The 11716-nt window shown below is 38.6% G+C and overlaps 1 protein-coding gene across 2 annotated transcripts in view; it reads left to right on the top strand.

Annotated features, from left to right (window-relative positions):
* The first annotated feature begins 5392 nt into the window (after positions 1–5392).
* The window catches only part of LOC127568425 (complement factor H-like), a 61733-nt gene continuing 55409 nt past the window's right edge, over positions 5393–11716 (top strand). For both annotated transcript variants that reach the window (XM_052012135.1, XM_052012136.1), the window contains exons 1-3: positions 5393–5527; positions 8588–8764; positions 11380–11485. In XM_052012135.1, coding sequence (XP_051868095.1) covers positions 5455–5527; positions 8588–8764; positions 11380–11485 — 356 coding nt within the window. In that variant the 5' untranslated portion in view covers positions 5393–5454. The remainder of the gene's footprint in view (positions 5528–8587; positions 8765–11379; positions 11486–11716) is intronic.

The following is an 11716-nucleotide window of genomic DNA, read 5'->3' as shown; positions in this document are numbered from 1 at the left end:
AATGGGTTGAGATGTGTTTACTTTAATGCAAAAAGTGTTAAGAATAGGGGTGATGAGCTTAGAGCATGGATCAGTACATGGAATTACAATGTTGTGGCCATTACAGAGACTTGGCTGTTGCAAGGGCAGGAGTGGCTGCTTGAAGTTCCGGGGCTTAGTTGTTTCAAAAGGGATAGGGAAGGAGGTAGAAGGGGTGGAGGGGTGATATTGTTAATCAGGGACAGCATCATAGCTGTAAGAAGACATCATAGAGAGATCGTCCATTGAGTCAGTGTGGATGGAAGTCAGAAACAGGAAGGGAGTGATCACTCTATTGGGAGTATTCTCTAGGCCCCCAAATAGCCATTGGGACACAGAGGAGCAGATAAGTAGGCAGATCTTGGAAAGGTTCAAAAATAACAGGGTTGTTGTCATGGGTGACTTCAACTTCCCCAATATTGATTGGCACTTCCTTAGTGCAAAAGGTTTAGATGGGGCAGAATTTGTTAGGTGTGTACAGGAAGGATTCCTGACACAGTATGTAGACAAGTTGACTAAAGGAGAGGCCATACTGGATCTAGTACTCGGCAATGAACCTGCTCCGGTGACAGACCTCTCAGTGGGCGAACATTTCAGGGATAGTGACCACAACTCCCTGACCTTTAGCATAGTCATGGACAGAGATAGGAGCAGACATTATGGGAAAGTATTTAATTGGGGGAAGGAAAATTACAGTGGTATTAGGCAGGAACTCGGGACCATAAATTGGAAATGGATGTTTAGTAAATGCATCGCAGAAACATGGAGGTTGTTTAGGGACCACTTGCATGGGGTTCTACAAAAGTTTGTCCCTCTGAAACAAGGAAAGGATGGTAGGGTGAAGGAACCATGGTTAACAAGAGAGGTGAAAGGTTTAGTCAAGAGGAAGAAAAAAGCATATTTAAGGTTTAGGAAGCAAAAATCAGACAGGGCTCTTAAGAGTTATAAGGTAGCCAGGTAGGAGCTTAAGAAGGGACTTAGGAGAGCTAGAAGGGGACATGAGAAGGCCTTGGCAAGTAGGGTTAAGGAAAACCCCAAGGCATTCTACATGTATGCGAGGAACAAGAGGATGACTAGGGTGAGGGTAGGATTGCTCATGGATAAGGGGGGTAAATATGTCTGGAGGTGAAGGAGGTAGGGGAGGTCCTGAATGAATACTTTGCTTCAGTGTTCACCAGGGAGAGGGACTTAGACAAATGTGAAGTTTGCATAGAACAGGCAAATGTGTTGGAGCATGTTGAGGTTAAGAAAGAAACAGTGTTGGAGCTACTAAAAAGCATTAGATAAGTGTCTCCAGGGTCAGATAGGGTACACCCTGGGTTACTATGGGAAGCAAGGGAAGAGATTGCTGGAGCATTAACGATGATCTTTGAGTCCTCCCTGGCCAGAGGACGGGTACCGGAGGATTGAAGGATGGCAAATGTTCCATTGTTCAAGAACGGTAAAATGAATAATCATGGGAATTATAGACCAGTGAGTCGTACTTCAGTGATGGGCAAACTATTGGAGAAGATTCTTAGGGTCAGGATTTATAAGCATTTGGAGAAGCATAGTCTTATTAGGGACAGTCAATATTGCTTTGTGATGGGTAGGTCATGCCTCACGATCCTCATCAAGCTTTTCAAGGAAGTGACATGACAGATTGATGAAGGGAGAGCGGTGGATGTGGTATATATGGATTTTACCAAGGCGTTTGACAAGGTTCCCCATGGCTGGCTCATCCAGAAAGTCATGAGGTATGGGATCCATGGAAAATTGGCTGTGTGGATTCAGAATTGGCTTGCCCACAGAAGGCAAAGGGTAGTTATTGAAGGGGAGTATTTGACCTGGAGGTCGGTGACTAGTGGTGTTCCGCAAGGATCAGTTCTGGGACCCCTGCTCTTCATAATTTTTATAAGTGACTTGGATAAAGAAGTGGAAGGGTGGGTTGGTAAGTTTGCAGATGACACGAAGGTTGGTGGTGTAGTAGATAATGAAGAAGGTTTGTTGTAGGTTGCAGGGAATGCAGGTAGAATGCAGAGCTGGGGAGAGAAGTGGCAGATGGAGTTCAATCCGGAGAAGTGTGAAGTAATATACTTTGGAAGATCGAACTTGAAGGCAGAGTACATGGCTGCTGATAGGATTCTTAGCAGTGTGGAGGAACAGAGAGATCTTGGGGTCCAAGTACATAGATCCCTAAAAGTTGCTGCGCAAGTTGATAGGGTAGTTCAGAAGGCGTATGGTGTGCTGGCCTTCATTAGTCGGGGATTGAGTTCAAGAGCCAAGAGGTAATGTTGCAGCTCTGTATGACTCTGGTTAAACCACACTTGGAATGTTGTGTTCAGTCACCACATTATAGGAAGAAAGTGGAAGCTTTGGAGAGGGTGCAGAGGAGATTTACAAGGATACTACATGGGTTGGAGAGCATGGGTTATGAGGAAAGGTTGAAGAAAGGTTGAACGAGTTAGGGCTTTTCTCTTTGAAGCGACAGAGGACGAGAGGCGACCTGATAGAGGTAATATAAGATTATGAGGGGATTAGACAGAGTGGACAGTCAACATTTTTTCCCCAGGGCTGTAATAGCCAATACTACAGGTCACCTGTTTAAGGTGCATGGGGGAAAGTTCAAGGGAGACGTCAGAGGTAGGTTTTTTCACACAGAGAGTGGTGCCTGGAATGCACTGCTGGGGGTGATGGTAGGGTCTGATACAACAGGGTCATTTAAGAGACTCTTAGACAGGCACATGGATGGAAGGAATATAGAGGGTCATGGGAGGTGGGGGAGAGATTGAATGTGGATAAGGTTTATATAGGTCAGCACAACATCATGGGCCAAAGGGCCCATACTGTGCTATACTGTTCTATGTTCTATGTTTATGCAGCAGATTTAGTAATCCTCACAGCAAGTTTTGAAAAAGTTTCAAGATCTTTGTTTGAAAATCAGAAGTTCACCAATCTTGCACTCCCACTGGAGAAGATTGATAAACAGCAATCATAACATCCACTATTTATGTAATAAAACGTCCCAGACTGATTCACAGGATCAAAATCAGACAAAATTTGACTCTGAACCAAAAGTGGTGTTAGGAAAGAGGACCAAAATAACTCAAACATTATTCCGTCATGCATTTCTGAACAGAATACTTAACAAAAGAGAATTGATTTTCTAATTCAGTGGATATTAACTGTTGGTAGAATTCAGGTAAGCAGAAATCAAGAACTTGTGCCCAGTCAATCTATTATTCTTCATTCTCGCACAATTTGAGCGGAAACACTTATTTTAATTTATTCATCTTTCAAGGTGTGGAAATCACTGGAGAAGTTAATATTTGTTTCCCATCCTTGAATGCCTTTGAGAAATGTAGTGGTGAGCCACTTTCTTGAACCATTGCAGTCCTTATGGTGAGGGCATTCCCACAATGGGATTTAGACCACACAACAATGAAGGAATAACAATACCAAATCACAATGGTGTGTAATGTGGAGAGAACCCCACAGGAAATTCATATTCCCATGTGCCTTCTGCCCTCATCTTTCTTGGCTGTAGAAGTTATAGGGTTGGTAGGTACTGTCTGTGTAATCTGAGTGAGTAACCATAGTGAACATTGTGGGTGGCACACACTGCAACCAGGGTGTGGAAGTGCTGAAGGGAATGAATACCAATCAATGGGCTGCTTTATCCTGGTTAAGACTGAGCTGCTTGAGTGTTGTTGGAGTTGTACTCTTCTAGGAAAGCAGAGACCATTCCAAGACTTTTACCTTCTCGGTGACAGAAAGGCTTCGAGGTATTAAGGGATGATGGAAAGGCTTTGGGATGGCAAAAGCATTCTTGACATGCAGAGGTACCAAAGCACGGCAAGGAGGGATTTCATTTTTTTAAACCTTATAAGGAATTTTAAAGTTGTTCAATTCCGGCCACCGTCTGTAAGGAGTTTGTACATTCTCCCCATGTCTGCGTGGGTTTCCTCTGGGTGCTCCAGTTTCCTCCCGCATTCCAAAGACATACAGGTTGGGAAGTTGTGGGCATGCTATGTTGGCGCTGGAAGTGTGGCAACACTTGCGAGCTACCCTCAGAACGCTCTACGCAAAAGGAGGTATTTCACTGTATGTTTCGATGTACATGTGACTAATAAAGATCTTATCTTATCTTATCACAGCATTTAAAACTCTTACTAGAAAAAAATCAAATTTAAAATATTTTTGTAAAATATTTCAGTTTCTTTTGTGTAGAAGTACTGACATCTTGTGGTTATTATGGCACATCATTTGATCATTCTATGACACAATTCCATGAGTCCAAGCAGGTCTGCGTCACAATAATAGAGAGAAGCTTAGGTGCAAGCACTAAACGCATGAAAGGATACTGACCATTGGTTGAATTTATCTTTGAATATTTTGTTCCATTGATTTCAGACAGACTGATTGTTCTGACATACACTCACCATTGTTGACCAAAAGAAGAATTTGTCCCCTCAACAGAGCATGTTATAAGTTTAAGCCTAGTTCTGGTATTGCCAGATCCCCAATTTATGGAACTTCACAGCCACCAATCAAATGCAGTTGATGTAACCTCTTTCCAGCTGTGCCACCTGGCTTAGGTCAGTCAATTCAATGCCCACCAGAAACCAATTTGTGATTTTTCTGGTTTGCATAACTTAAAACCATAGTTCAGTGTGTGAAATAAAAACAGAAAATGCTGGAAATCCTCAACAGGTCCGACAGCATCTGTGACAAGAGAACACAGTTAAAGTTTCAGATCAGTGACCTACGTACCGAACCAAAAATTCTGATTCCTGTGCTCTGAATTTCATTTTAAGATATCTTATTTCTCCAAAGGTATTTCAAATTTACAGCATTACAATCAACTCTCTCCTTGGATCCCAGTACAGTCTTTATCCACAAAGAACTGAAAATCAGAAAGTTTTCAGACGAATTGCCTTTGGCATCAAGACAACAATAAGCTCAAGAAACTGACATACTCTTCAACATAACATATTCGGTAGAAAACACATGGTTTGTGTCCTCTACCTAAAACCGGTGTGCAGCTACAGAAGTTCAAGGGAAAGGTTCATTGCCATCTCAGGACAACTTAGGATGCGTAGTAAACACACCCTTGTCAGTTACACCTGATCCAAAGAAAAAGAGCATGTATTTGAAACATGATAATCCAAATTTAATAAACTATTCTTTTTATAAATCAAACAATTAAAATGAATGCTTCCGTTATGAAATGATGCATGCATGAAAGTGCAATTTATTTCATTTGAGCTTTACCAATACTTGGAATGTACATTATTGACATAATTTTAAGTTCGTTCAACTAAAATGTCACTATCCAAACAGACAAGGAGTTAGATATTTACATTTGTAGTAAAACTTTAACATATTGGTTTCAGTCTGTATTTCATTAGTCCATCGCAAGGCTACAGATCTAAAAGTCCCAATTTATCTTCCAAAATGGAACTAACCCATTTTGTTATTCTTCTAGGCTTGTTTGACAGTTATTTTGCTCTTTCTCTCAGTGACAGTGGTGAGTACGTCCAACTTATAACAATGATATCCTTTTAAAATTGGTATAAAAATAAGTACTTAGAAAGTATCCAACTGGGTGCTAATGTGCTTTGTATAAATTGTACAGTTAATTGCAATTGCTTTTCATCAAAATGATTACCCTTGATTGATTTCCTCTCTCCACATTTTTTACAATATTTGTTCAGATGAAATAACTAAGGATATTGACATTCAGATATTGCTAATGAAAGACATTCAATGAAGTATTATTTCATCATGAGTCAGGGAGAGTACAGCAAGGAGAAAAAATGTTTCACACCTGGGGCTTGTTGTAGCATAAATGTTTCTAACTCATCAGCTATGAAACTGAACTTCCCACTTTAACAGTCCTAAGAAGTTGATATTGCTAAGAGAGCTGTATTTATTACATCCATAGCAATATTTCAGCAAAATCAATGAATCTATTCACTTTATGGTGATGATACTTTTAAAGTACTTATTGTCTTTGGAAAGTACTTTGTGACATGCTGAGGTTAGGAAATGGCTCATACAAATATAAGCTTTAAACATAGACACAAGTGGGCATAAATTGCATTGAGTATTGTGTAATCTTGGTGTACAATAATGGTACCAAAGGACAAAAGCATTTTAATAGCATTAACTTTGGGGGAAAATAATTACCTAATTGATAAAAATATTCCTGGAGATATAAATTGTACAGAGGTAGTACAAAGTAAACACTGAAAATAAAGTAGCATTACTTTCATAAAGACTACTAAATTAACAAGAAAAGTATGAAGAAGTTAGAATTGAAACTCTCAAATAACAGGAGAAACTTTCGGATAGTTGTGATGGTTTTATTGGGATCTGCAGGAGAATAGATAGATTGACACTTTGAGTGTCAATTTCTTATCACCTCATTTCTAAATGCCTGTTTGATATTGCCAGCATTTGCAAAACCATTTATTTTTTATATGGGGAAATGCACCAGAGGAACAATGATGATATCATGTATGTCAGGAGTGTATTTACAAAAATAGCAAAATTGTCATGCATTCTTTTCAATAAGCAGGGAAGAAAAATTTACCTACGTGAAAAGTTGGCAAAATACTGTGATAAGAGCACACCCTGGGAAGTTGTGAGGAGCTGGTAAAACAAGTGCATTAGCAAGCAAGCTGGCAGAAATACAGGTGAATCCAGAGAATGGTACTTTGAACAGATAATATAAAAACCCAACAATAACATGGGTATACCAGCAGACAGATGATTAAGATGCTTGTCCTGGTTACCAGCTTTGCTGTGCCAACGCTGTAAATAGTTTTGGTTAGAATGAGTAGGAAAAGAGAGATATTTGGTGAGACTATCCAGTGAATGGGATTGCTTATATCAGTGGCTCAAATTTATAAATAATACCTTGTACAATGTCTCCATCTGCTGGACAACAGTAGCTATATCCATTAAAAAGTACTGGGGGGAGGGGGAATCAAAAAAGAATTGCAAATGCTGGAAATCTAAAACAAAAACTAAAAATTCTTGAAATACTCAGCAGTCAGGCTGCATCTGTGAGAAGAGAAAAAGAGTAAACATTTCCAGTCAAAGATCCTCTGAAGGCAGGTTTCTGACCTGAAATGATGGTTGTTTCTCTTCCCACAGATACAGCCTGACCTGCTGAGTATTTCTAGCATTTTCTGTTTTTATTAAAGAAGAAGTACATTTCAGCTGAGCAAATGTTTAAAACAGGCAACAAGCCCATTAAATCTGCACAAAATTCTATAATCTGTGTAGGCTGAGCATGTAATTAGTCCAACCATCGGAGTTTTCATGGAATATCAGTAATAAAAGAATATCAGCAACATTCTTGCCATTTTCACCTTGGAAATCTTTGGTATATTTGAGTGGTATGTCTTTTACAAAGATAGTGGTTGCCAGAGAAGGTGGTGGAAGCAGGTACAATTACTACGATTAAGAAGCATTTAGACAGATAGACTTAAATGGGTAAGGCACGGAAGTATGCAGTCCTCATGCAGGCAAATGGGATTAGTGTAGATGGACAAAAAGGTCAGCATGAGCATGATGTGCCAAAGGGCCTGTTTCTGTGCTGTATAACTCTTTGACTCTATGACTCTGTGGAATTTCTAAAGCTGTCAAGTGAATTTAAAATTTGAGGTTGAGAAACTCCTATTGCAACTAACAACATAGCAATAAACTTTAGTCAAAGAACTACTGCCCTGGTCGTCTTTTAAAAATAGAGACATTATTTGGCCATCTTGAAGCACACAGTTAGCCCACTAACATTGTAAAAATCTAAAAGATCTTTAAGTGGGAAAGTTGGCCAGAAAGATTTACATGCAATAGATGAAATGAAATGTAGGCCCAATATTTTATTTCTAACCTGAAAATATGGCTAAAATGTCATTAATTACCTACTGAGTGTTTTCAGCAAGTTAGATGAAACTTGGGGCCCAATCAGTGCACAAGATTGCTTTGGGAGAGGAACGAGGGTGTTCCAACAACTTATCAAAATATAGTTCTTTCTCAATATTGAATACATAACAGCTCATAATGATGTGTTACCCTATTTTGTAGTTAGCAATAAAACAGGAGAAATCCGAATTTCTACATGTAATTTAATACTTTGATTACAATAAAAACAAAACAAAATATTCAATTTATATAGCTGAGTTTAAAATTAAGCCTTTACAGAAGGAAGTCTTTACAAAAGCAGTCAAGAATTAAAAGGTTCAATTAATTGGAAGTGTCAAACAGACATTTTTCAGAAGAAAATAAAATCAACTATTAAAATAAGTAGAACCATATGGTTTCAAGGGAAGATACAACATAAGAAATATAGAATGAAGAAAATCTCTTTGATTGACTAACGTTCAGTAAATATTGGAAATGGTGGGACCTGAGCAGGACTTGAGCAGCTTTGGTTGCATAAGTCAACATAAAATCTACCCAAATATATTTTAGAATTTTTTCAGACATCAATAAAAATATTTTGCTATTACCTATTCAATTCTACATAAGCTTTATATAATCAACAATAATATTGAACTTACCTTTTCTTTTACATTAGACTGCAGTCCACCTCAACATCTTCAAAATGCAGAGCCTATATTAAAAAGCACAAATGAAGTTTATTCTGATGGAACCATTGTGACTTATCAATGTAATTCCGGATATGTGGGTATCTTACGGTACAAGTGTAAGAATGGAGAATGGATAAGTGCAGATAAAATGCTTAATTGCAGATGTAAGTGAGATTTAATTCATTTTAATTCATTATTCCACCTAAAGATAACATTTTAATACAACACATAAAACAAAATACTGATCAAAATTGCATGGGTGCAATGTATCCTCTGTTAGTTTGTTGCTGTTTAAGGTAAAACTTAGGAACAGTAAAGAGAATCCTACCTTGATCCCGAGAACTAGCTCTGCCAGTTAATGAGATCATGACTAATCTGACTGTAACCTCAACTCTGCAGTCTCATCTACTGCTAAAACATTTCATCCCTTGTTTGTCAAGTATCTATCTACTTCTGGCTCAAAAATATTCAAAGACCCTGCTTCCACAGCCCTTTGAGGAAAAGAGTTCCAAAGACTAAAACAAAAATTTAACTTCGGCTCCATCTTAAATAGATGACCCCTTATTTTTAAGCATGACCACTTGTTCTAGATTCTCCCACAAATGGAATTATCTTCTCCACATCCACCTCACACTCTTGTATGTATCAATCATCCCGTATTATTTGCCTAAACTCCAGCAGATTTCAAGCCTCACCTGTACAATCTACCTCATAAGACAGCTTGCTCATTCCCAGTTCAGTAAACCTCTGAACTGTTTCCAAAATACTAACAGTCTTTCTCACATAAGAAGGCCAATACTGTACATAGTTCTCCAGGTTTGGTCTCACCAGTGACTTATGCATCTGAAGGATAACATCTCTACTTTTGCATTCAATTCTCCTAGCAATAAACCATTAACGTTCTATTAGCTTTCTTAATTACTTGCTGTACCTGCATACAAGCCTTCTGAGAATCATGTGCTAGGACATGCAAATTCCTTTGCACCTCAGACTTCTGTAATCTCTCAACATTTAGGAAATATGCATATATTTTAGCTTTCTTACATTATACTCTATTTTCTAAATTGTTGCAAACTCGCATAAACTATCTGCATCCCTTTGTAGCCTCCTTACATCCTCTTCACAATTTACCTTCCCACCCATCTTTGTGAAATCAGCAAATTTAGCAACTGTATCCTTGGTCCTTTCATCCAAGTCTTTTGTGTAAATAAAACACGGAGCCCCCAGGACTAATTCCTATTGCATGCAACTCATTATATCTAGGCAACCAGAAAGAGATTCATTAATGACTACTCTGTGTTTCCTCATCAGCACTCAATCTTCTTTCCACAACTTCCTGTTACCTCCAATTACATGAGCTCTTATTTTCCACAATGTCCTTTCCTACAGCACCTTCAAATGTTTTCTGGAATCCTAAGGGATGGCACTGTGATACTGCAGGCAGTGCAGTTATCTCACACATCCAACTAGAATCCTTTGGTGCTAACCTCCGGTGTTGTCTAGGTGAAGTTTGTACGTGCTCCCTGTGGCTGGGTGGAATTCCTCCAGGTGTTTTCGTTTCCCACAGCCCAGAGGTATGCTGATTGTTAGGTTAATTGGCTATAGTAAATTACCCCTACTGTAGGTGCTTGGTGGGAGAATGGTTGCTAATGGGCATGCAAAGGTATAAATTGCAGCAAAATAAGTGGGAGGATGTGATTGATGGGATTACCCTGAAAGCCATCATGGCCACATTGTCTGAAATGGAATCGTTCCATGTCATAAGAAAAAATGAAAATTAAAAGTTGTGAATAAGGACTCTGGATAATTTTTCTCGTGGTGTGGAAGTCTAAAGTGACATCTACACATCTAACATTTGGATGCAATGGAATCTCTTAAAATATGAAAATGATGATTGAAATTCCACCTTTTCTCCTTAAGTCTTCAAGGTATTGTGTGAAATCCATGACACAACTCTTTATCATGATCAGCCACTGTTCAATCTTTCACAGAACGTTTAAAACACACACACACACACACACACACACACACACACACACACACACACACACACACACACACACACACACACACACACACACACACACACACACACCACTTCTGTGGCCATAATACATCTCCCCTTTAAAAGGTAATTACAATAACAGACCCATGCAGATGCATGTTTATATATTATCATTTACAAAGTCTTTATGTTCATTGTTTAGTTAGAAATATTGAAACATCATAAGTGGCTAAGGAAATTAGATCTTTATTCTTTGGATTTAGAAGATTGAGGGGTAATCCTATTGAAATACAAGATCCTTGGGGGGGGGCGCGGGGTAATGACTGATCTTGTAATGTTTCCATGAGTAGGAGAATCTCAAATGAGGGAACAGAGCTATGAGCTAAGGGGTCGATTATTTAAAACTAAGGTGCAAAGAAACTTCTCAGAGAAGGTCATGAATCTCTGGAATTCTCTACACTGGAGTGTTGTAGAGGTTAGGGGTAATTCAAAGAGGAAGTAATAAATATTTGAAAGAATAGGGAATTGAAAGCTGTGGGAAATTGGCACAGGAGAGGCCTGGAATAGATCAGCCATGAACTTATTGACAACAGGTCAGGTTTGAGGGGCTGGATGGCCTACTCTTGCTCCTATTATCTTATGTCCTTATGTTCTTTTAGCAGTCACTGCAATATTAAAATATGCATGATATTAGCTAATAAATATTGATTATTCTTTACTGATAAAACCGTCAACTAATGTTTACAACTATTTCAAACCCAATGTCAATATTAGTAAAGCCTTGTGGAAGTCCTGGAGATATTTTACATGGAACATTTGAACTAAAACGTGGTGATGCTTTGGTGTTTGGTGCACGCATTGAATACAAGTGTGATGAAGGGTAAGGACTGCATTTTAATAATCTGATTTTATTGCTTGTCAGGAGAAAGCATAGGTACACATGACAACTTGTAATTCTTCTCATCATTTTTTTGTGATTTGGTCAATGAATAAAGTTATACATTCTTTTGTGCACATTGATCAATTGAAAATAATTGTGTTATTAACCACGTTGCTTAGTATTGAGGTACAGATTGTATGCATCACAATTTTGAGTATACTTTTTATACCA

The sequence above is a fragment of the Pristis pectinata genome, chromosome 3 (genome assembly GCF_009764475.1).
Source record: "Pristis pectinata isolate sPriPec2 chromosome 3, sPriPec2.1.pri, whole genome shotgun sequence".
Taxonomy (NCBI): domain Eukaryota; kingdom Metazoa; phylum Chordata; class Chondrichthyes; order Rhinopristiformes; family Pristidae; genus Pristis; species Pristis pectinata.
The sequence above is the reverse complement of the archived record's forward strand: the minus strand, read 5'-3'. Positions and strand labels throughout refer to the sequence as shown.